Source organism: Lepisma saccharinum, chromosome 30 (genome assembly GCF_977018435.1).
Source record: "Lepisma saccharinum chromosome 30, izLepSacc3.1, whole genome shotgun sequence".
Lineage (NCBI taxonomy): Eukaryota > Metazoa > Arthropoda > Insecta > Zygentoma > Lepismatidae > Lepisma > Lepisma saccharinum.
This window is the reverse complement of record NC_139258.1, coordinates 15,888,529-15,915,979: the sequence shown is the minus strand read 5'-3', so window position 1 is coordinate 15,915,979 and position 27,451 is coordinate 15,888,529. Positions and strand designations below refer to the sequence as shown.

At 39.7% G+C, this 27,451-nt stretch overlaps 1 protein-coding gene across 2 annotated transcripts in view; it reads left to right on the top strand.

Annotated features, from left to right (window-relative positions):
* Nucleotides 1–27,451, top strand: part of LOC145982048 (immunomodulatory peroxidase-like) — a 115,396-nt gene that overhangs the window by 29,239 nt on the left and 58,706 nt on the right. Inside the window, exons 1-2 of one of the 2 annotated variants that reach the window (XM_083115630.1) lie at nucleotides 3,120–3,310; nucleotides 24,100–24,324. In XM_083115630.1, the coding sequence (XP_082971756.1) occupies nucleotides 3,231–3,310; nucleotides 24,100–24,324 (305 nt within the window). In that variant the 5' untranslated portion in view covers nucleotides 3,120–3,230. Of the gene's footprint in view, nucleotides 1–3,119; nucleotides 3,311–24,099; nucleotides 24,325–27,451 lie in introns of those variants that run through there. The other variant, XM_083115631.1, reaches the window with a different exon arrangement.

Below are 27,451 nucleotides of genomic sequence, written 5' to 3'. Positions count from 1 at the left end.
CGGATAATCGACGCTCTACTGTACTTATTTTCCCACTTCTGGCTTTTACCATCGTACTGTACAGTCACGGACACTTCTGGGTTGTAACGATCCTTTTGACTTCCTATTGGGATTGTTACAACCCAAAAGTGTCCATGACTGTACAATTACTGAGCAAGGACCTCGCGCATGAAAAAATCGTGGATAGGGGATTGACAAGTGTTCTGCTGTCTACACTATAGATGTCTCTAGTTGGAAAGGTGTATTACGTCCTCCATCTAGTCTCGGTTTGATTTGATTTGGGTCATTAAAGTCCCTATCACACGGAACTGGATTTCTAGTAGGAATGCCCTAGTTGGCGCTGAACTAACTTTCTAGGTAGCAATTATGGCCGCCTGGCTGAGTGCTTGACTGGTTTGGAGGAATAGGACATGTTCTAATTGCTACTTGCTTTCCTCGACTGGATTCTGTGGAACAGCCAATCAGAGCAAAGTTTCGCCATGTGAAGATAATCTGTGAGTGTGCAAAGGAGCGCTTCTGTCTGTGGTTACAATGTATAACGTATACAGCATGAAAGGCGCGTTCAGTGCTGAGTGCACGGTGTTTACATTTGAAACAACTAAAGTATTCTTTCATACGTGTACAGTAAACGTTGTAAAGTATGTATTTAAGCAGCGCCATTGTTTTGTACCTAATAACGTTTTACACTAAACGTTATTCCTCTCTGTTGAATAGTTATCGGCTTTTAAAAATGTGAAGTGATACATTGTTTACATCTCACGCGGTCGCCATTACTTCACTCGTGACCTCTAGGTGGGAACGAAAGTCTATCGACAAGTACGCTGGTAAGTATCGTGTGAGGCGAAAACTAGCAAATTGATAGCAAGTCCAGCGCCAACTAGGGCATACCTACTGGAAATCCAGTTGCGTGTGATGCGGGCTTTAGCGTAGCTTTTCTGCCAATTTTCACTAATCGCGACGGATTTCAAAATGGAGCAGAAGGATAAACTGGTATCCCAGTTACTAAAATTCTGTTCTTGTGATTTTGGCTTCGACTCCAATGGTGTGAGGAATGTTGCGTTCGATGAGGATGAAATTTATGAAGAGACACTTACATAACCTATGCTCAAGCCGGAATTCGAACTCGGGACCACTGCGGTCCAGCCTCGAGTCCCAAAGTGTATGCAGTGCGTCACCGCACGTACTCTCATGCCGACCTCCGCAGTGGAGTGTTTATCACAGCACGCTAAGAGGCCAATGGTCCCGGGTTCGAAGCCCGACATGAGCATGGGTGTCTTTTGTGAGTGTAACTTCATCACATCATCACTCATACTCGTAGTCGCGATCAACCAAAAGTGGAAGAAAAGCGACTCTAAATAAAATAATAAAATCAAACAATCTATCTTAGTGTATGGAAGTCATTAAGGCAAACATTTATTTCTCAATAACGTTGTTTTGTTTGGCAACTTGTTTCAAACGAAGCCTCGGAAAACGACATTTTATCCGGAATCTATGCACCATGCTTCATAGGTTTAAAATTATTACTAATTGATAAACTTTGTAATTACACTATATGGCTTATCTATAAATAATCAGATAGATATCTGCTTAATATACCGGGTGGCCAGAATTAAAGTTACCCAACTCAGAGCCCTCTGTATCCTGTTTGAGGCATCGTAGAACTCTGACATTTGGTGAATCCACTATGCAGATCATGGGGAAGAGGATGGCGATAGAAAAAAAAGTTTCAATTTTCCGCCACCAGGTTGAAATGTAGCGCTGTACTTCCATGATGTGTTTTAATAATGACGTAAACTGCTCCAATTGGTTATGGATTTGCCTTTACCTTGCAATAAACGAGAGATTATTTTCTCGCAACTCCCAGCCACTAACAAATGTCTTTCTAATTAATAACTCAGCTAAATCACTTAACGTGATTATTTGTACAACCCATCATGGAAGTACAGCGCCACATTTCAACCTGGTGGCGGAAAATTGAACTTTTCTTAATCGCCATCCTCTTCCCCATGGTCTGCATAGTGGATTCATCAAATTTCAGAGTTCTACGATGCCTCAAACAGGCTACAGAGGGCTCTGAGTTGGGTAACTTTAATTCTGGCCACCCGGTATCGGAAAAAGTCGCATGGTAAATTTGTCAATATCACACAAAGTCTCGTTATTCAGCATTCAGCTCATTAATAAAGAGAGCTTACCCTATAGGGGTAACTTGGAGGCACAATGCCCCCCCCCATCAAATCAAGTTCATTAACATTCCACAAGTTAAAGGTATTATTGTTAACCATCTGGGACCTGAAGTCATGTTCTGCCCACTCTCCCCAAGTTACGTGTTCGAGTGCTTATTGTGAGTATTCATCATTTCATTTAATCATCAATCATGCTCATCGTCGCGATTAGCCAAAAAATGCCGAAGAAAAACGACACTAATAACGAGAATACTAGTTAAATTTGTTCTCGACTGTTTTTTAAATTAAGGGATAATGTTGTTATCCTGTGCCAAATTTCATGCTGGTATCCAGCTATCAATGTGGTATCCAGCTATCAATGTACAAGAACATGCACTGTTACCAGACTTGCTTTCATCACATGATTGCAGCACGTCGAATATTGCTTTCACACGGAAAGCGAAAGTACAGCCTACTATTCCCTGATCCTGACAAGTCCTGATCATTTTATTGTGCTGTTCGTTTGTCCCAGACAGACAAGTTTAAAAGACAGTCACCGTTCCATCTAAGTGCATCGTCTTCTGTCGTAATCTACCCGCTTTAGAAATGTAATAGATCACAGGCTACTCTTACTGCTTTCGTTTCTTCTTCTTCTTCTGGCGTCAGCTGTGAAAAATCACAGTGCTCGTGACCTCGAAAGAGATCCACGGAATTGGAAAATTGATGAGAATTACGTAACTATTAGCTCGGAACAATGAAGCGGATGGGGCAGTTTCATTCAATTCCGATATAACAGAGCGCCACCATTCGGCTGGTGCAGGTGCACGCCCGCACGGAACGGCAATGAAATCCTTTGGCGGGAGAAAATGGCAACCTCGTTTTCGTTCCGATAGCGCTCGGCCCGCTCTCAAAAAAAGCTCAGTTGCACATTGACTGCCGGTGGGTGCGAACGGAAAACATGGTTAGGTTACGAAACCATTAGGATTATAGACAAACAGAAGTGTCTGTGTGAGTGATGACAATGTTGCCATATTAATATAGTTCCTACTGAAAGACTGTGACGTTTTAATGAAGGAGCAACAATTTACTTTGAACTATAAACAACGAAGCCTATCTTGGTTCACAGGAAGCTTGGTCGTCATGAAGTGGTAAGTTTACGCTTGCTTTGCAAATATAGTTCGTCCAAAATGCATGACTTGTGAGAAAGTAGTCCTTGATTTTTTGGGTTAATTCTCAATTTAGATCGTTCACAGAATATATTGACAGTAGGTATTCATATATACTTTAGTTAAGTGGTATGATTTCATCATGTGGACTATTTTTCCTGCGGAACAGCTCCATCGGGATTGACCAATAGGATTTGTCACAAGTGACATGCACTTATTAACAATGGCTTCGTTCTTGTAGTGAACGGAGAATAGTTTCGTACCGGTCATGGGTGTGTGTAGATAGCTTGGAAGCCCCTTTCATTTCTGATCAATGGGTGCATGGAGGCGACACTGAGTGGTAGGCGGCCGGAGCGTGGTATTGATCACATCGTTTGCACTATGCCTGAAATCGAGAATGTGTGCAGCGGAGGATTTTACCTTTGATTTTGCAACCCTTTTGGCAATTTATCCTCATCCATATTTTTATTTTTGGCATATTTCCTCTGTGCCATATTCCCTTTTCAAGTAATTCAAATTAAAGCATTGCCCTTGCTGGGGATGTATGCCCCTCCACTGGAAAATGTCTAGATATGCTCATGTAACAGGCTTTCATTGAATTTGCCCAATCATCCATTTCATCTTTATCTTAACCCAAGAAGTAGAAAAATGGACATAAAATAACCGAAATAGAAACAAAGATAAATTCAGATTGTTGTTTGATTATATTTATGGAAATTTTAGATCATACGTATAGAACCAGGATATTGCCCTAAATGCTTAGTTGGTTCCCGCGATCAGATTCGCATAATTTATTTTGCTGACGTGACTTCCATAGCGGAGTCGTTAGCACAGCACGCTACGGTGTCATGGGTCCTGCATTCGAATCCCAGCCTGGGCGTGGGTGTTCATTGTTATTGTCCGTTCATCAATTTCATCATATCATCACCCATCCTCATCTTCACGATTAGCTAAAAGTAGCAGAAAGCGAAGTAAAATAAAGCAAATCAATTAATCTTATGATTTCAGGACAGAAGCAGGTTACAGCGTAATATAATCATTCTACAGAGCCGCGGTAGCTCAGTCGTTGTCGACCTCCGTGGCGGAGTGGTCAGCGTAGCACGCTACAACGCCAGGGGTCCCGGGTTCGAATCCCGGTTCGAACATGGATGTTTGTATTCGCCCGTCGTGAATGAAAAAGAGATCTGAGATTACTTGATATGTATGATGTGCCTGAAATCAGGGCTATAGTCATAAGTGCAGCAAGTAATAATGATGGAAAGTGCAACGAAAATATCACTAGACCTCCAGGCAGAGTCGTCTCGTTAAAGCATGCGGTGCATGCTGCGCATGCGTCAATTGTGGGAGAAGGACAGCTTGCTCTGCGACGACATTCATGAGCATTTCTACATTCTAATTTCTTCATATAGGAGAAGTTTTTATTTTACACGAGAGCGCTGAAATAAGCTTATATTACATCTCTTGGATCTGAAGTGAAAGAAAGTAATAATTATTTTCCCACAATTGACGCATGCGTCACTTCAGATCCAAGAAATGTAATATAAGGTTAGTTGAGCGCTCTCGTGTAAAATCAATACTTCTCCTATATGAAGAAATTAGAATGTAGAAATGCTCATGAATGTCGTCGCAGAGCAAGCTGTCCTTTTTCCCACAAATTGACGCATGCGCTGCATGCACCGCATGCGTTCACGAGACGGCTCTGCCTGCAGGCAAGGAACATCCGGGAATGGGGTCAAGAAATCTATATTAAGGAAGCAAGAGGGGGAGTAGCATGGCTGAGATTGGAGTGGAGACACAGTGCGGTGAAAAGGGACGAAGGGATGTATGTATAATATGTAAGGGGAATGACTGGCCGGATCACCTGTTTATATGTTCGGGAATGCGCGCCCTGCAGGACAAATGGCTTGAGGGTTTGAAATAGGATGTAGTGCTAAAATTAGTTGTGGAACAGAGTGCAACAAATGTGGAAAAGTTGGAGAAAGTGGGAGTGTTTTAGGTGAAAGTGAAGGAAAAGAGAAGTGAGGCGAGGAAGAAGGAAGAACTAGTGGAGTGAATGATCCGTTGGGGGGAGGGGAAAAAATGTGTACATATAAGGGATAAACTAAGAGACAGCAAAATAGAAAAAAAATGAATGTAACAAAAGATTATAGATTATAGAAGCCTATGGCTCGCACATGAAATAAATGTAATTCTAAAAACTCATATTCTGGCGATAAAGGGTTATTGTTTGACTTCCTGTTCTCGTTAATCGAAAGCAGGAGTCGCGTGTAATAAGCAAATTACCCGGTTGGAAAGCTTGGGAACAAATGTAGAATACGGGAGATCCCGTTATTGTGTATTTTGCATGCGTGTTTACACATGGCGCCACGCATGGCTGGGCACAGGGGGAAGCCGGTTGACTGAAGAGAGAGATTAGGCGTGTTACATCACTCAATCCTGTTACAACACACGCACGCATTGGTCGGTAATGATCACATCACGGCATGGGAGCACGGGGCAGAAGTTCGTTCACAGCATCAGGGGTACTCACAGGGATCATGTCCAAGAATTTTTTCTCTATCCTCTCAAAGAAAATGGAATTGCCTGTGGAACAAACAAAACTCAAAAAATCATTCGAGAAAACAGTTACTTAAAGTTTGAAACAAATGTATCCTCCTTCGCGTCTGAAGTTCTATTTTTAAATAGACATTGTTTACCTGTTTACATTGTCGTCGAGTGCAGAGATTTTACAAAACGTTCCAAGTACAGCGTCGTTGCAAGTATAGTTTGACACGTCCTTTCCTCTTATACAAATGATTATTGTTCTTTCCTAATTACCTTTCTCGTTGTACAAATATTTATTGTTATTAATATTAATCTCTGTTATTCATTTGTAATTATTATGGTATTTAATATTTAAACCTATCACTGATAATGTCAGGATAGTGACTGACCTTTATGTACATATCTTGTATGAGCTGATACGATTGTGTTTTGTCTTGTTTAGTTTGGGCTTTGAGTTTTAAAGAGTGATCAAGCTGAATTGTAATATGCTGTTCGTTCTTTGAAATTCCAATGGAACTTCGCACATAAGTATTTTTATTTTGCTAAGAAGTAAAATATACTTAGTGAAAACTTGACTTTTTATTTGACGAACGAACAGATATTATTACTCAATACCCTGAGAGGCATCACGTGAATGCTACGAGTCTTCCTGTGATCATTTTTATTGTGTTCGTTGGAATAATTCTCGCCGCACGCCGTCATTGAGTTGAACGGGAAATATAAATTTGATAAAAGTTTTCTCAATGCTGCCAGTTCAACAGCTCTTTTGTGTATGAGTTGGGGTTTTCTTACAATCTAAATATACCTAGGTAGTAAGTCAGGAGTTCTCAAACTTTTTGCTGTCCTGGCTCCCGTCCGCTGCCAAAAATCTGCAAGCGCCTCCCCTTAATCATCATAAATACATGAGACCATGAAAAAGATCAACACAAAATCTCTTCGTGTGTATTTACTTTTGCTATACATACAAGTAATGAACATCTAACGCATGTGTTTAATACAGATAATGTAGAATTTTTTAATGTTTATAATCTGGTGTTAATTCATTCAGCGAAACGATATTCATGATCAAGGACGCCCTCACGATTTTTTCTCAGGGGGGGCATAAACGTTTTATTATTATTATTATTACATTATACTACTACTACTACTACTAATGTTTTTTTTTTAAATTACATACATTTGTAATTTCCATTTCTGTATATCTATCTACAATTTGCATAACTGTATTCTTAACACTAATTCATGTAGGACAAAAAGCTGTTTTTTATAGTTAGATAATCAGTGTAAAATAGACTGTAAGGATAAATATAAACAGTAAGAAAAGCTGGATAATATGTCTTAAAAACAAGCATATAGCAATGTTTGGATTTCTATAGGATTTGTAGTCCTGTTTCTAACAGCTTGCTCAGCGTACGAAAGCACTCGCCTCGCCAATGCTTTAATCTTTATTTTACAAAGCCTTTTGAAGGCTGACACCTTGTCTGAACATTCACAACATTCAGTTTGTGGAAAATATCAGAGAGTTATGCCTATTTCTGCACTAAGACACTATCAATGAAGTTTTTAGCATTGGCGTGGCTTTCTTCCACAAGGTACGAGTGTAGTTCCTGTCTCAGTTCAAAAACACGGGAGGAAGACAATGCCGAAGGACAAACAACGTGAGTTTCAAATGCAAAATATTTTTTGTTAACACATTTTAAATTTTCAGAAAAAAGGGAATATTTTTCGGAAGTTCTCGCGCCCCCCATGAAAAACTTCGGCCCGTCACAGTTTGAGTACCACTGTAGTAAGTGTTTCAGAATTACGTGAAAATGTTATCATAACATTTACTGTTGTAGGTTAACATCCTGTCCTAAGGTACTTACAACTGCAAAGCAACTGTGTAATTAACTAAATCGCAAATACGCCACTGGGTAGGCATGTCCCTCAAAGAAAGAAAAAAAATACATTGGTAAATCGTTACCTTTCTCTACTCCTTAACGTAAAGTGCAGTATGGATAATTTGTATGGAACTTTTTTTATATACCCTTCTCATTGTTTACAATTTAGAGGATGCTCACGGAAAAGCAACTTTCTTTTTCGGGTCAAATAGCTTTCCTTGACCTGCGCATGCGCATGGCAGTAATAACTTTTTATGCGGCATAAAATGCACGGAAACTGCCACAGAATTAGTGTCAACTTCTTTGATATCCTCCGCGGCTTGTGAGCTTCTGCGATAGCCTGATGGTTAAGGCCTTGTAATTAAAGCTCCGGTGACTAGATCGTCCGTGATGGTCGGGGTCAAATTACATTGGCCGACCTCCGTGGTGGAGTGGTTAGCCACGTGCTACAACGCCAGGGGTCCCGGGTTCGAATCCCGGATCGGCCATGGGTGTTCTTTGTCGGTGTTTCTTCATCAATTTCATCACCCATCCTCATCGTCGCGATTAGCCAAAAGTGGAAAAGCGACGCTAAAGAACACAAATCAAATCCAATTCCCGACAGTGCAGGGAACGGAAATTTGTTCTACGAAGCCTAGAATTCCAGGTGTGAACTCAGTTTACGACTCCTACTACTATTACTACTAATACACACACACACACACACACTCACCCCCTCTTGCCTTTTCAAGCTAGTCATTATTCCACCCCATCATCTCGTTTAAGCAACACAGAGATAGAAGCTGATGTTGTATTTATAAAACTTGTTTTAAATCAACTTTACGCTCAATTGTGGTGAAACCAACTGGACAGGGTGCGAAATCCCGGGGGGGACGGGGCGGGGGGAATTCCCCCCACCAACAATCTTGTCCTGAAATTTCCACCCCACCAAACTCTTCCGGGGGGAGAGTTTTTGTTTTAACAACGAACATAAACAATTAGTTTGGGTTTCGAATATACTTGACTGGAATAATATCGATAACATACAAAAAGAACGGACAACAAAGAGCCTCACATCTAAAGACACTGAATCCAGCAATCCCCAGAACACAGAAATTAGACCGACTTATTTCTTCTCCATTTCTAATCGCCTTTCGTTAGCAACCACGAAGTATATAAATATATTAGTAAAACACGTAATAGCACTTATATGTGAATTATATACAGGAAACTATTATCTTCTTATTATGTCTATTAATTTTTGTCCCTCCTCTCTTACGCAAATCATTGTTCATAGCATCATCAGTAGTATCTTCAATTTGCAATTACATTTTGAATGAAAGACAGTCCATATAATAAGATATTGTAATTTGATTATTTAATAATTGACATATATAATGACATTATATATATATACGTGTATATATATATATATATATATCTGCAGTGATTTCGCACCCTGCAACAGGATACAGTACTAACCAATATGAAATGTGCCTCCACCATGAATCAATTCGAGGCCCCTTTATTTTAAGGCGGAAGTGTTACACCACCGTTATCAGGAAGGCACCAGAAAGCAAAATAAATATTGATTGATTTGCTTTATTTGACTTCGCATTTTGTGTCACTTTTTACCTAATTTGCGAAGATGAGGATGATGGACACTCACAAACATCCCATGCCCAAGCCGGGATTCGAATCTAGGACCCCCGACGTCGTAGCGCGATGTGCTAACCACAACGCCACGGGGGGCGGCTGCAAAATAAAGAGGCGAGAAAGAAAATGAGATAAATGAACAAGCGATAAAGGGGTATATAGAAAGGAAGAGAAATACAGAAGTGAGATGAAGAAAGGGATAGAGAAATAAACGGACAGAAAGGAAAAAGAATAAAAATAAAGAAGCGAGAAAGAAAATATGATAAAGCGATAAGAAAGAGAATAGTAGAAAAATAAAGAGAGAAATAATAAAGCAATGAACAGAGATAAAAACAAAGAGAACTAAAGGAGCGAGACAAAAAAATAGATTAAAAAATAGAATGAGACAAAACAGAAGAAAATATAGAAAAAAATGATCACGAAGAGAGGATGTATGCACGACCAAAGATATAAGAAAACGCAGAAGGAAGATCGAAAGCTACAGGGTGACAATTAATGAACTATATGAAATAAAACCGTCATAATTTCTGAACGGTTCGCGTGATGACGTCCAAACTGCGTGGCTGGCCACAGGGCATGATGGGAATTCGTATGCGTATGCGCACGCAACGTGTTGATGTCGGCCATTTGCAAGTGAAAATGTCACGGTACAAGACAAGATGTGGTTCATGCAAGACGGAGCTCGACCCCATCGGACCATGAGAGTGTTTCACGTCCTGGAGGAGTATTTTGGGGACCGCATTCTGGCTCCGGGATACCCAGAGGTCACTGGAAGGGGACTCGCTTGGCCGCCATATTCCCCGGATCTGAACACATGTGACTCATTTTTGTGGGGCTACGTTAAGGACAAGGTGTACAGAAATAACCCCAAAACCATTGCCTAGCTGAAAACTGCCATTCAGGAGGTCATCGACAGCATCGATGTTTCGACACTTCAGCGGGTCATGCAGAATTTTGCTGTTCGTCTGCCCCACATCACCGCCAGAGATGGCAGACATATCGAACATGTCGTATCAATCCATAAGATTATATTTTATTTTAAAAGCCTCTCTGAATGCTTCATGTTGACCAGGGCATTCACTTGTTTATCTCAGTTGTCTCAACCTCTGAGGCATGTAAATAATGCACAGTGTTGTGCTATGTAAACCTCCTGAGGTATGCAGGATATAGGAAGTTCCATCTGCCTATGGAGTCAGCAGTTTGCATAGTGGCAGTTAAAATCACGATTCGGCATGGAGGAAGGGCTCCATGGCCTAGGGATATAGAGGTGAGACAAGCTGAGAGGGGACTGACTTTGGATTGGAATTGAGGAGAGAGAAGAGGTTAGGAGAGGAGTGGAGCAAAAATGAGGCAACACGCTGGTCAACCTATTAAGAAGCCAACAGAGGACTTAGTTTATTTTATTCATCGAAATTATCTTCATTCGTCAGATAGACAGGTAACTATCCTAAACCCAGCCATGATTCAGGTTCAAAGGTTCATAAAACCCAACGAGTGACCATTGTCTTTTCTAGTTGTTAAGTTCCTAAATCTTACTTGTACCTTTCGTACTGCCAAGCGTTAACTCATGTTAATGACGAGTGTTCTTATCATCGAGGATGAACGATGAATAGGTTACATCACCCATTGATTAATTGGTTAACATTCTTGGTAAGATCCCACGAACTTCACAGTTCGTTACGATGTCATAACCTAAATCCGAATGTCTGTAGTGCCGTTTACATGTGCAATACAGTTTGTGTACTACGTGGTTTGTCACTAATTTCAGTTTTACTTCATATAGTTCATTAATTGTCACCCTGTACAAGGAATGTAGAAATAATGAAACAAAAGTTGACGAGGGTAGTGAAATAACTCAATGAACTGTACGGGCGCCCTGTTCGAGGACACCCACCCTGAGTAGCGCGAAAGACTAATTTCTGATTATACGGAGCATTCCCTGACATTCGCTACGAGACTCGGCGGCAAGCGGCCCGGCATCAGCGCTTGTCTTTCCCGGCAAACGGGTCCGCGACAGTCGCTTCTATTAAACCTCGTGAAAAAGTTTAGAATAACAGGGTCAGTTCTGAATAAAAGTGGAAAGAAAAATGGGGAAATAAAGTATACAAAGGCAATCCGCACACCATCCGTGAGTTAAATGAGAGTATTGTACGAGAAATCGGGAGAATTACAGTAGACGAACTTGCACGTGTAAATGCCAATTTCCTTCTGAGATGACAGGAATGTGTTGCAGCAGAGGGACATCATTTTCAACACCTTCTGTAGTCAAGGTTAGTACACAATATGAAAACTGTCATTTTAATAGCCGACTCTAGCGACTATTGCGGACCCCGTTCGCCGGAAAAGACAAGCGCTGACGCCGAGTCCGGTAGCGAATGTCAAGGAATGCTCTTTATAAGCAACATGGCTATTTGTTTTTAAAACAGATGGATTTTTGTAGACAAATATTAATTGAAGTTATGCTGCTTAACATAAGAAGTATACTGCAAAATTATGTAGCAATTTAAGCTAAGAAATATTACTATTATTTTGATATCATTACGTACGTATTGCAGAGCAGTGGCATCTTGGGCGCCTGACTGCCACGCGGGAGACCCGGGTTCGATTCCCGGGGTGAGTGATCTAAGGTCCCAGTATAAAGCGGCTCTGGGGCTCGCCCAGCCTCAAATCAATGGGTACCTGGGGGTAACCCTGGCAGCGCCAAAAAAAACAACACCTCGTGCCACGTCCTCTCACGTGAGCATCTGCCAGCTTAGCACAGGGTAGACACAATGAGATACCTCTGGGCACAGATCAGGGTGACTAACACTACGAATATATGGAAAAAAACAATAGATTTTACCCACTACGGAGGGTACAATTCGTAATATATTCTTGAATAATTATATACAAATATTAGATAACTTTGGCAATCTTTTCATACAATAATTTTCTTCTATTTTAATTTCTTATTAATTGTAGCCAATCTCTTCTTTGGGCTTCTTCTTATTATTGCTAAGGCTTCTTCTTCTTCTTGTAATTAATAAGGCATCTTCTTCTTATTACTACTACAGCTTCTTCTTCTTGTAATCGCTAAGGTAAGGCTTCTTCTTCTTGTAATTACTAGGTCATCTTCTTCTTCTTGTAATTACTAGGTCATCTTCTTCTTGTAATTACTAGGTCATCTTCTTCTCGTAATTACTAATGCTGCTTCTTCTTGTAATTATTACATATTATGTATTTTTTCTTCTCTGGGCTTCTTTGTCGATCTTATCCAAATTGACGTAAACATTAAGAAAATCGATCTCCCAGACAAACAAAGAGAAAGGGGTTAGTTAAAGATCGCCGCCTGGCCGGCGCTAACCTTAACTTGGAGCTGCAATAGATGCGCCTACCAAAAGTGCTTGGGTGCCTGCCGTGAGATGGCGCTACACCTGGGACAAAACAACCCAAAAGCCACACGAAACTCTCAGTTCGTGGGAACCGAAAAAGACACAGAATCGTAATTACAATTCGACTTATTTACTTTTATAAAATGATCACTTATGCTATTACTGAATATTAATCACCCTTTCCACCTTATTTGTATCCTGTTATTGTATTAAGTTTATTTATTTATTTCATTATAATTAGTATTAATATCTACAATCATTATTTCGCCACATCAGCGCTTTCCTTTTTCTCTATTTACAATTGTATAAGTTTTCTTTGGTGCTGCCATCTCTGGCCCACTTTCTAAGCTGCTTTATGTATCATCAAATATAAACGTCGTTCTTTTTGCATGCTGCCATCTATGATCCTATACCTCAAAGAACAACAATGCAGTTTGTGTACGTGACACTCGCCGGGTAAAAATTTTATCTTCCTGTCCCTCTTGCGTCTCGATACTCCCAATTCAAGATAGTACTTCATCATGTGGATTCGAGGAAGCTGCCTTGTGTCTAAAATTAAATTGAAGAACACGCTTCGTGGTGACAGCCCTCTCTCCGGTTTCACGTTACGCCGGCAGAAACGATGAAGGGCAGGACAATGCCTTACTAACCTGCTGCTCTCGTTGCAGCGTGAAAGGATAGCGATTATCGCGCCATCCATCGGCCGAATTTGCATTTAAAAGCAATCGCCGGGGCTGTTATTGCGTCACTTCCGGTGCATTCATTGGAGAATTCCTTCCTCTTCCTTGTAAAATATCAGTGGATCTCTTGTTCTTGGAATTCTTCAGTTGGATAAGAAAATGAGAGCGACCAAGAGATTAAAACTTAAAACTTCTATCAAAAGTATTGGATTGCACCACTGCAAGACGAGTTAAGGCATGAAGTAACTTGAGGTGTGGCTGTTCAAAATTTTAATTTTATAAAAATCCCACATTTTCTTAAAGAGCCAAAACGTGCGTTTTCAACGTGTTTTTTTACGTAAATCTAATATATAAAAATGTGTGTATGTATGTATGTATGTGTGTTTGTTGGTTGGGTGACATGTAAAAATAATCGAAAACGACCGTTATTAGTGTGGAATCCATAGTTGTCGGGGTCGCTAAGATGAATAGTGACACTCCCGATGCCTTAAAACTCCAAGTCACCCCTGGCACACCTGGGGGTGGGGGTTGGAAGGGGGTGACATGTAAAACGACCGACATTAGTGTGGAATCCATAGTTTTCGGGGTCGCTAAGATGAATAGTGACACCCCCAATGCCGTTCAACTCCAAAACACCCCTGACACCCGTAGGGGTGAGGGTGGGAAAGGGGTGACATGTAAAACGACCGATATTACTGTGGAATCCATAGTTTTCGGGGTCGCTAAGATCAATAGTGACATCCCCAATGCCGTTCAACTCCAAGACACCCCTGACACTCGTAGGGGTGAGGGTGGGAAAGGGGTGACATGTAAAACGATCGATATTAGTGTGGAATCCATAGTTTTCGGGGTCGCTAAGATGAATAATGACACTCCGAATGCCATTCAACTCTAAGACACCCCTGGCATCCCTAGGTGTGGGGGTGGGAAGGGGGTGACATGTAAAACGATCGATATTAGTGTGGAATCCATAGTTTTCGGGGTCGCTAAGGTAATTGATGACATTCACGATCACATTTAAAATTAGTTACATTCTACGCTATAGTCAGAATTCATTATTTTCCTGTCTAATACAAGATTGGTATAAATAAATACCCGGGCATCGCCGGCTAATCAGCTAGTCAGAAATAAACTACCAAAATGTCCAAAATGAAAGAAAAGATGGAACAATCTCTCTCTTTCTTACTACCCACATTGGTGTTATCTTGTATGGCACTTAAAATATTTTTAAGATTCCATGGACCAAAATGGTTGATTTGGTTGATTTTACTTCGCTGTTCTGCTACATTTGGATAATATACATGGGCGTCCGAAAGGGAGGGCAAGGGGGGGCGTGGCTGTCCCTAGAAAATGAAAGTCAACCAAAAATTATGTATTTCACACATATAATTTAATTTTAACCACAATAATATGTGTTAATTATTGCATGAACACCATAAATTCAAATTTAAGCAATGTTTTTTTAGGGAACAACACTATTTTTTGGGGAAAATGTGCCTTGTTTGCCCCCCTGGAAAAAATACCTTCCTTGCCCCTCCCCGGAAAAAATCCCGCGGACGTCCATGATAATATACTGTAGTACACATTTTGGCTAATCGCAAATATGAAGATTACTGGTGATAAAATGTTAACCATAAAGAGACAATCACATACACACATGTACAGAACACAAAATAAGCCCCACAGATCATTATTCAGACTGCGAGTCCAGACACCAGGGCCTCGTTAGTCTGCAAAATGCAATCCAGGGTGTACTGCGTGGACGAGAGGTTGAGATTTGGATTCTCGAAGGGTTTCCTTTACAATCCCAATAATTGCAAACTGAATCCATCATTAGCAGTTGTGAATAGGGTTCAAATTGTGGCGTACATTCAGGATAAAATTCCGTTTTTTAGAGAGTTCGTAGCGTCTAAGTCGTTTGCCCCAATGACCTCTGCGCGCTATGAACGATGTACATGTTGGGGTGAAATTTATATATTTCATCTGGTGTTCCACAAGGATCTATACTAGGTCCCTTATTGTTTACGATTTATATTGCAGACCTACCCTCAGTTGTCAAATACTGTAACGTACATTCATATGCTGATGACACTCAACTAACCAAATCATTCAATCCAACAGAAATTGCCATAAGTATTGAATACATAAGTAATGATTTGGGTGCGATAAAAACATGGTGTGATGCAAATGGCCTTAAAATTAATGCTAATAAGTCATGTTATACATTTATTGGAACTCGAAATGCTATTGGTTCGGTCGAGCACACTAATACAACAATTAAAATAAATGATGATGTCATACCTAGAGCTCAAGTAGTTAAAAGTCTTGGACTGATATTTGACACTCGTCTATCATGGAATGAGCATATTAGCCGCCAAATCAATAAATCATTTGGAACACTTAGATTCTTGTTTAAATTTAACAAACTATTATCTTCAGAAGTCAAGCAGCGATTAGTTGAAACACTTATATATCCATTTCTCGACTATTGTGACGTAGTGTACTCTGGTAGAATAAATAAAACTTTACAAGCAAAGATTCAAAAATGCCAAAATGCGTGCATGCGGTTCATATTTTGCATCCCGAGACGTGAACATATTTTACCTTCCATAAATAATAAGAATATCCTCAATATGTACCGTAGGCGGCTACTGCATACATATTGCCTTATACATAAAATTATTACATCTGGCAAGCCGTCGTATCTGGCAGACATGTTGATCCCTCGCACCAGTATTCACAGCCACCATACAAGAAATAATTTCAAATTTAACCTTCCACTCTGCGACACACAGGCATATCAGTCGTCGTTTTCATATTCTGCTGCAAAAATATGGAGTGCCCTACCTAAGACCATGTCGAGCATATCTAAAATAGAATCTTTCCGAAACGAAGTAAAGAATTTTCTTTTGGCAGAGCAGAGATTGTGTTCAAATACTATGATGTAACTTGTATGTTTATGTTATGTATTTTGTCTACATGTTATTATTTTTACTTATTTTTCATTCATTTTATTTTATTTTTATGTAGTTATCTTTCACAATTTTTGTATCATTTTATTCATACAATTATTACTATTATTTTATCAATAGATTTTGTAACTAAATCATACAGTTTATTGTACACTGTATTAATACTGAAATAACATAAGAAATGTAAATTTAAGTGTAATCGATGACACGGGTTAGGTGGCAGAACAGCCTCAGGCTGAACCTCGCCCACGTAAATAAAGAATTTGAATTTGAATTTGAATTTGAATTTGAAGCATGGGCGTCGCCAGAAATTTTTGCAGGGGATGGGGGTCGGGAAAATTATAAAAGTTGAATAGTAGAAAAGTAATAAGTATTATTACCACGGTTTTAAATGTTATTTTACAATAATAAATATAAACTAACAAAAATAAATTGTATTCTAAATAATAATAATTATTATTATTATTATATAAATGGAAAGACTCGATCCACAAAACGAGTGAATACCAGCACAACTGTTTTCCATTATTTATTTTGCATTTTATGCAGTTAGTATCTGAAATGCATTTTGTTATTAACTTTTGCACGTCTCGTTCAAGAAAAGGCTTTAAATGTTGGGGAGATTTTTTTTCATAAAGTTTGTTTTGTGACCTCTCACCTACAACTGTAATTCTTAGAGTTTCGAAAACTGTAGAACCATTTGTTCTTTGCATGAAATGTTAGCATATAACCTTGTTCGTGTATTATCGACGCAATGTTTTCCATCCAATGCATTTTTACTTTGATTATTCTCTTCGAATACTAACAAAACGAACTTTATTTGGTGACAGTATGGTATAGTGAAAACACATTTCATCAAATTTACAGGAGAAACTACTTACGGAACTGAGTTTCTGTAGACTTTTGAAAGCTCGTGGAAGTGTTTTCTCCCTTCGTTCAACTTATGCGGCCGGTAAATCATGTATTTTTCGACATTAATGTGTCTCCGATGCACAAAAGCTCTTGCCTCCATTACGTTCGACTACGTGAACCAAATGTTCCGTGCGTTCAATGACGTAACACCCGGTCAGTGTTTCCAAACTCGCCATTGTTTTGCCAGAACATGACAATTTAACTATGTTTGCCTAACCTCACAGAACCTAACCTAACCTTGCGTGCATGGTTCGTGGGGCTATTTATGAATGGTTTGTGTATTTATGATTGTTTTGTGGGGCTATCCGTGACTGGTGTGTGGGGCTACACGTGCATGGTTTGTGGGGCTATCCGTGCATGGTTCGTGGTGTTTTCGAACCCGGAAAAAAATACAAAATGAGTAACACGAAAGTAGGTATTTTTCGGTGAAGAAGGTTGCAACACTGCAAACCCACTGATCATCGACAACGCTAGTCAAGATTTCTCCGCCATATTGTGTGTGAGAGGAACGAACAATAATTACTCGATATATGGAAAATTGAAGCTATTTTCGTGAAAAAAGCGAAATCCTACCTTAAACAATGTTTCGCAATGCATAATAGGTAAGCACGAATGTAAAAAATGACGAAATGAACGAGTGACATGTGTTTTCCCTATACCATACTGTTTCCCTTTATTTCTGTTCTTAACAATAAGAGTAAGAAACTTTCGACTTTCTTGTATCTTTAAATGAATAATGTCAATTTCCAAGGGGGGCACCGACCCGTTCGACCCCCTTCCCGACGCCCATGGGTGTAAGGGGTGACTTTCACATAAGCACCTAAATATCAACCCCTGGTACACCCTGAACTGCATTTTGCACACTAACAAGGCTCTGGCATCTGAACTCACGGCCAGTATAATCCTCAGTGGAAATTGTGTTGTATGCTGTCCATATGTGTTTGTGATTATCCTCTCTTCGCAATTAGCCAAAAGTGACAGAAAGGCAAACATCAAATTACAATCAAATTAAACGATGTATAGGTGGCTTTCATGCAGAGACATCTCCTGAACGCATGCGTCAATTGTGGGGAAAAGGACAGCTTGCTCTGCGACGACATTAATGAGCATTTCTACATTCTAATTTCTTCATATGGGAGAAGTATTTATTTTACACGAGAGCACTGAAATAAGCTTATATTACATTTCTTGGATCTGAAGTGAAAGAAAGTAATAATTCTTTTCCCACAATTGACGCACGTAGCGTAGCTAGCTAGCTCTAGCTCGCTCTCTCTCTCTCTCTCTCTCTGGAGCTGGTAACAGCATGGGGGTTAAAATGTACTTCTGTAGTCATAGATAAGATTTTATAATTATATCAAATTGGACAAGTAAGGAACCGAGCCATGGCTGCGAAGGGGGTTTTCACCCCCTAGGCCCCTGGAACATAAATTAGACTGACCTGTTATTTCTTCTCCATTTCTCACCTCCTTTCTTCGGAAATGAAATATAGAATTGACATGTTAATTTAATAGGATAACTAATGCCTCCTTCAATTCTTATTTTTTGCCCCTCCACCTTGTGAACAATATCACACACTACTTGAATGAAGATGACGCGGAATGCACAACCGACTGCCCTTTCATTAGCCACATTTCTTGAATGCTAATTTTTCCTTTTGTCGGATTCAACGGAAAAGTGTAGGTACATAAAATTTCTTCAATATCTATCTAAGTATTTCAGCTACATCTAGGTAGGGAGAGGGGGGGTGCAAATTCGGTGCATGGAGTGCGAAAATCTATACATGTCCTGGATGCTGAAATCTCTAGCTACATCTCTGATATGGAAATATTTCCTTTCCAGAGACGACCATTAACATATATACACCATTATAGAAACGTAATACAATAAAACTACGAAATTTTATTGATAATTATTAATAGAAAGCAATAATTAAATAAAATCTAACACTTATATAAAAACTTTTCACCGTCTAATTTCTTGTCATTTTGAACCAGTTGTTAAAGGAATTAATTTGTTAGTTTATAATATGTAGTAAAATTAATTTCCGTATTTAATGATATTAATTAATTATTTAATAATTGACATATTTCATGACAATAATACACACACACACATACATACATATTATATATATATATATATATATATATATATATATATATATATATATATATATATATATTCACGGTTACGGGCTTGCCCCCCCCCCTTAAAAGAAATCCTGGGTACGGACCTGTCTCGTTCTGATTATTCTCATCAAAATGGTGATGAGATCTACTACCTATCCACTTGTTCCCAAGATGGTTATTAGTGAAAATTCATGTCGAAGGTTTGTAAGGTGTCTTCCATAGCAAGCACTGAGGACAAAAAACATCTACGAAAGAAGTCGTTAGGTTTACAGCTGTTCATTGCCTGATAAGAACGCGAGAACTTCACATTTTAGGCCCCAACCTTGAGTTGCGTGGCCTTTCTCACTTGATGCTCCATTGTTTACTCTTTGCTTTTCCCATCTATCAATCTTTTGACTCTCGACCTCGACTGAAGGAACGGAAAATGTAGAACAATTCCATGAGAACAGGTTTCTCGCCCTTTACTGCTCTGAGGGAGAGAGGAGAATTCCATTTCGGTGATTCAAAGTCTCTATCACTTGGTTGACTCGCTGAGATTGTTAAAATCTATAATCTAAAGCCCCTATCACACGGAACTGGATTTCTAGTAGGAATGCCCTAGTTGGCGCTGAACTGACTTTCTATGTAGAAATCATGACCGCTTGACTGACTGCTTGACTGGTTTTGAGGAATAGGACATGTTCTAATTGCTACTGGCTTTCCTCGACTAGATACTGTGGAACCGCCAATCAGAGCAAAGTTTGAGCATGTGAAGATAATCTGTGACTTTGCAAAAGGGAGTTTTTGTCTGTGCTTTCCGAGTGTTGGCTGTTTTTGTTAGCAGCGAGATGATGACGTGCAGTGCATTCGTGTTCAGTTCATTAATATTTAGGTATTTAAGCAAAGCGATGAGATGTGTACAGTGGGATCCATGAGAATTACCGTGCAAATTGTCCATGACTATTTTCATCAATTTTTCTCTTGCATCCTGTGTGTTTTTAAGCGATGGATTTTTATGTATGCTGGTGAAGAAGTTGTCAACAGTTTGTTTTGAGTTTTCTTTTAATTCTTGAAGCTGTTATTGGGTCAAATAAAGTGCACGAACATGGTGATGGACAATTTGCAAGGTAATACTCATGGATCCCACTGTACGTGACAAATAAAATTAGCCGAAAATGAAAATCCTTATTATTACAAGTGCATTAAATTAATGTTTGATTTTTTTAAAAATTTCTGAATGAATTTTGCGAATCTCATGTATGAATATTGATATGCTACCCGAGTCCATACTTTTCTTTTTTAATTATTGATAAAAGCACAACATTCTTAAAATTGATCGTCCATCTTTAAGCCGTCTTTAGACGAAAGCATTTCCTTTTAACAGTTTTGCTACCATAAATGCTATGAATTACGCCATCTATGCTGAGTGCACTGTATTTGTTTACAATTGAAACAACTAAAATATTGTTACATACGTGTACAGTAACCGTTGAAGTATATATTTTAGCAGTGCCATTGTTTTATACCTAATAACTAGAGCCCGGAAGTTCAGGCATTTATTTTCGTTAAAATAGGCAGGCAAAAAGGCATTTATAATGTGGTAAATAGGCACTAAAAATGAAAAAAAGGCAAAATAAACCGAAAAAAGGCACATTTAGAAGTCGCTTACTTTTATCTATAATTTCTGGCAAAATGTTAAAATCTAAATTGGGAAGAGCATTTCAATTTTCTCCGTCTTCATTGCACATAACTACAAGGTGCTTTTTAAGTTCTCAACATTCATTGATAGTCGTCTGTCAGAGAGAATGTTTTTCATAATAGAAAATGATCTTTCTACTTCGACAGAAGTTATTGGAGCATACATAAAACAAGCTAATGTAGCTGGACTCATTTTGGTAACAGCTTTTTCACCTTTTAGAATATCACAAATTGTTTTCAATTGTTTCAAGTCCTCATTTGCGCTCACTAGCCGTTTGCACTTTTCCGCAACAGCTGACCCCTTTTCTCCTGGCACTTCCATCATATGCTCCATAGATTCCTCGTAGATTTTCATGGATGCTATAATTGTAATTGTCTCTGACAGAAGGTAAAAAAAAAAGGTAAAGTGCTCCCCTGTGCATAGCACTACGCCATGAAGGCGTATAGGGGGTGTGGGGGTAACGCCCCACACTTTCTTGATCCGGTCGTGAGTGGGGGTGATGTGATCAGCATCACGCCCCTGACCGCCTTTACCCCCCCAGGGTTTCCCCCAGGTACCCATGTTATTCGACGCTGGGTGGGCGCCGGGGCCGCTTCCATCGTTAGAAAAGTTCCCGGATTTGAACCGGCCGGGGATCGAACCCGGGACCTTTAGCATGGTAGTCAGACGCGTTACCGACTGAGCCACCGCGGCCACTAGCATGATATTAGCATAATATATAGCTGCTGATATCCAGGTTCCCTATCTCGTCAAGACTGGTTGCTGAGGTAAACTAAGCTCAATCGCAACTTCCTGAAATTTTCGGGTTCGAGAGGGAGATTTCAGAAATATTTTCTTTGTGTTCGAAATCAACCTGTCCACTTCAGCAGTCAATCATGCACAAGAAATGTTAACCGAAAGGCAATATCCTGACTCAGCATGAAATACTTTTTTCTCACACTTTTCTCCTTCAGCAATGTTGAAACATGCGTGAGTTCAATATTACTTAAATAAGGCGAAAATTATTCACATAATAAACGGAAGAAAAATAAATGCCAACAACGTTTTTTGGGAGAAAAATAATTTATATACACATTTTTTTAAAAAAATGCCAAATTTAATTGAAAAAGGCAAAAAAGGCATTATAATTAAAAATAGGCAGTGGGGTCCCAAATAGGCAAAATAGGCAAAATGAAAAGGCTTCCAAAACATTCGAAACAACATAAGAAACGTATATCCGGAAAAATGTTATCAATATATGCAGTAGATAAAAAGAGGCATTTTGCCAAACTTCCGGGCTCTACTAATAACGTTTTATACGAGACGTTATTCCTCTCGGTTCAATAGTTATCGGCTTTTAAAAATGTGAGGTGATACATTGTTTACATCTCACGCGGCCGCCATTACATTTTCACTCGTCTATCGACAAGTACCGTGTGAGGCGAAAACTAGCAAATGGGTAGCTAGTCCAGCGCCAACTAGAGCATTCCTACTGGAAATGCAGTTCCGTGTGATTCAGGCTTAAAATCACGGTCATGAAATTAGGCGGGTGGCAGAAGTTTGCGCTGTTGCCACGTCGGAGAACAACCTCGTGTGTTCGGAGCTTTTAAGAGAATGCAAGATCTCGTTGTAGAGTTGGTCTTTGTAATCCATGTGATACAAACTGACAGTATTTGCTCGAAAGGTCAGGGATGACCTTGACGTTGTCACACGGTGCTATTCCCATATGTAGCACCAGCGCAAATCTGCCCAGCCGCCTAATATCATGGCCTTGCATTTAGTTGGATTTGATTTTATCCTCATTATTTAGGGTCGCTCTTCTGCCACTGGCTAATTGCGACGACGATGATGATATGATGAAATTGATGAAGGAGAACTCACAAAGATCACCCATACTCAGGCCGGGATTCGAACCTGAGACCCCTATCCTCGCAACCACTCCGTAACGGAGGTTGGCTATGATCTGGTTTGTTCACACTGACAATTAAATAAGCCTTGCCTGTGGTTTTATTACTCAGTATTATAAGAAAGGGGGAAACTTTTTTGATACTTACAAATATATGCCCATATTGAAGTTTGCGTATTGCACTTGTAGGGGGTCACAGAGGGGCAATTTCACCACTCGATTTAGAATATTATGCAAATTAAAATACATTCCGTAAAAATTTCTTACTCGGTTCGCTGGCAATGCTTCCTTTTCTGTCTCATTAAGTTGAGAGTCGTAACTACGGGAGCAGCGGAAGTCGGCCCTGGGCGCCGAACGATCTAAATGAAATAAGTTGTAAAAGAGAGAATGTCATGGAGCCCCCTCAAACTGTTTGCACCCTATTAAATCAATATTGTTTTCAGTTTGCAAAAAAATGGATCTAAATTTTTCTTGTTCGCTTCGCTCGCAATACATATGTCGTTTTCTTCAATGCATGAACTTGTTTGGAGGAAAGGGAGCGGGCACATTTGAGAGACAATTTATAATATTTTTGCTTTTGGTCTATTATGAAGTGGCTGAATTGATTATATAATGTATTTAAATAATACGTTGCATATATGTGCATTAAAGTAACTTTGAATACGTGCACAATTTAGAGTTAACATGTTGCACATGTATTTTCTTATTCTACGTCGCTCCATGTTGCATATGTAAAACATATGTTGCACATGAAAGTTATACATATAAAAAAATAATTAAATTCGGAATGCATTTGTCATGCATTTTCTGTCTTTCAAAAATACAATTTGTGTTATTGTTTTCCATTATTAATGTGAAATTGTACGTTTTGAAAAAAAAATACATAATAACAAAAATAACGTTATTATCATTATTATTATTGGTATGTTTATCGTGATACTTGCCCCCCCCCCCAGGAATAAATTCGTGGTTGCGCCTCAGGTCAACTCTAAAAAACTTAACTTATTTTTGGACTATTATATAAAATTTGTATCATAAGGACTGCTATTTGAGTTTAACCTGTAACTCTTTTCCTCTCTTTGCAGGAATTTTTACACATTGTTTGTAACATGGACAGTGCTTCTACCTAACGGAGAGTCCCAGTTTCGATTCGACCGAGCCTTCGCTTCTCCCACCATCTTCCCCAGGGTTCGATTCCCAGGAGGTCCACGGGAGAATTCTGCCCAGCGAAGAGAGTGTGCGCTCATAATCCCAGACGGAGGGAAGCAGAATTTCCGTGACCATAACACAGGAACTTTCAACAGCGTGGAGTAAGTAGTAGACATAGAAAGTCGTTGGGCAAATGACTTGAAAGTAACCGGGATACATGAGTATTGCCGTGCAAATTGCCCGTCACCATGTTCGTGCACGTTGACCCAATAAGAGCTTCAAGAATTAAAAGAAAACTTAAAACAAACTGTTGACAACTTCTGCACCAGCATACATAAAAATCCATCGCTTAAAAACACGTTTGGATTTAGTACCACAACTCTCTTTCTTCTTCTTCTTCTATCTAACCCAACCTAGCGTCACCAATGACGTCACGTCAGCCAATCGGATTGCTTAAAACTGTAGTGGCAGCAATCACTAAAAGGTTGGAATTAGTATACCCCAACACTATCTTCTTCTTCTTCTTCTATCTAACCCAACACAGCGTCACTAATGACGTCACGTCAACATAGGATGTAAGAGAAAAAGTAATAAAACTAGTGGTGGATAATTTGCCGAGCAATACTAATAGATCCCACTGTACAGGTGATCATTTTGATATGTAACTCTGCTACAGTTGCTGTTACCTTAAGTAACTACAGTAATTTTACAGTTACTTTATTCTGAATAAACTGGATCCTCTCTGATAGCAGATTGTCGCCTTTAATCAAGGGGTCACAGCATAGGCGTGCGCACGGGGGAGCAAGAGGGGGCAGTTGTCCCCCTAATACTCAGAAATTTAGTGTAGAGGAATCTTATGACCGTTATTAAACAATATTATGCTCGTAAAAAATTAAATATTTTCAAGCCGACGAAAGTTCCAAGCAACTACGGAAGGGGAGGAAGGTGCATTATTTCCTATGAAATTGAACTATCCAACTTCCTTCTCTAGCAAATTTCTTCTTATTAACGCCCCCTAATGGCCGTGGAAATGAATAAATTATGTGTATTTGTTTTGAATCTGCTGTGCGAAACCATGTTCATATGTAACTTAGTTTAGACAGGAAATAAGGGGGCAAAGAATGTTAATGCCATGGAAGTTTCTAATAGTGACTTTCGGCGGGTCCAGAGAGACTCTACATACGCCTGTTCCATGCTCATCATACAATAAAACCAGGGTCGGATTAACCTATGGGCAACTGGGGCAATTGCCCCAGGGCCCCCACCAAAAGGAAGCTGTGAAGGGCCTCCACCAAAAAAATATTTTAACCAGCTGGCTATGCTTGTGAAATATTACATAAGAAGTTGTATTTTAAAAATAAAAAAACTTCAATATTGTCGTATGTCTATCACTAGCGCTCTCTCTCGGTGCATAAGTGAACTACGGGACACCTAACTTTATGCAGCGCTTTTGTGAACCGCGCTAATATAAGCTAACAGACGGCGGAACGAGTTGATTGTTTCCTTACGGCTAAATAAACTATCAGTGCTAGTACCATGTTGTGCCCACTCTTTGAATCGTGTAGGGAAAGCAACAGCTAATGCATGTCCTGCAGCTGTTCATTTCTTCGATTTTGTAAAACGGCTTTATGTGTTCTTCACATTCTTCACCATTATCAAACATTGGATAAGTTAAGACAAGCAGAAGGGAAATACTATGTTCCCAAGAGTTTAAGTGAGACTCGGTGGGCATGTAGAGCAGATGCCACAAAAGCCATAGTCCAAGGTTACGAAAAATTTAAGGAAGCTCTTGTCGAAATAGGCAATGACAAATAAGAGAAGGATATTGTAAGAAGTGAAGCGAATGAGCTCTCACGGCAGAAGTCATCCCTGGAAATAGCATTGTTAGCCGTCTTCTGGAATTACATTTTAGAGAGATTGATGCTACGAGCAAAACACTCCAGGATCCAAGGTGAGTTCTTCAGTCTGCCATTGACATTTTGAGATCTTTAAAGAAGTTCGTAGAATCAAAAAGGAACTAGTTTTCTGAATATAAGGAGATAGCCAGAAGAAGAAGTGGCACAGTAGAGCAGGCACGTATCCAGGAATTCCTTTCGGGGGGGCTCAACACCATTTTTTTAAGGGGTATAGTAAGAACCTCACAATTGTGTGTTTAAGACCAGAGGTGGCAATTGGGTTCCAAAACGGGGGGAGGGGGGTGCGGAGGGCGTTGCAAGGAAAGTTTACTTTCTCTTGGTAGGCAAGGCTTAACATTAAGAGGCCATAATGTTGAGGCAAAAAAAAATAAAAATGGGGAGCAACTATCCCTTAAATCGTTGCCACTGTAAGGCTATCATTTTAATCAGAACGTGAAATCGGAACATTTTCTACCACTCCACTCCTCTGTGCCGGAACCATCTCAGTATGTGGGTTTGTCCATTTCTTCTCATCAGGCATAAAATCATCTATGGTGTCTTTGAGTGTTTTTACGAAGCTGTTACACATGCACGGGATGGACAATCCACTCGACAACGCGAGATTCAAATTGTGGGCTGCGAACTGGACGCAGACAGCTCTCGAATATTTCTCTCTGATTCGAGCCTGAACACCACTAACGTATTTTGTCCTCCCATTTTTTCAGCTCTTATAAAAGCCGAAACCCAACAAATTGTTCAGATTCAGGCCTTAGCACTCACAAGTGTTCAAAAATGCCTGTCACAGCTTCCGCTGTCTTGTCATATATCGGCACGAAACAAAGGAAGTCTTCTCGAATACAGGTGGATCACGAAACAATTAATGCACAGTGAAAACCCTTCCGTTCCCAACACATCTAATGTTTCGTCTCCCAGTATGATGAAATGCTTACTCATTTATCTCTAGTGACGTGCCCAAGGGAGGTTTGGTGAGGTAATAACCCCATTTGACCCAGTATTCTTAAAAAAAAAAAAAAAAAAGGAACGTCAAAGACAGGGACAAAATGGCAAAATCAGGACTGACCACCAACAATAGTATGCGTAACCCCTCTCCCTTCCAAAAATCCTGGGCACGCCTCTCTTTATCTCGGACACATTTTTTAAAATCAACTCACCAGAAGTTTTTATCAGCGTATTGGAGATTGAAGTAAGATGCGTTCTTCCTGCAGGTTTGGATATGATCTTTAAGGGTGCTGTCGTCTGTCTGCCTTCACACCTAACCTTAACAAGGCCCTAATTTTCCATCCTTGTGACTTGGATTTTCAAGACTTAGGAAGGTTTCAGACCAAAGGGACACGCGATACGTGTCGATTGGAATGGGCCAATCAACAGCAAC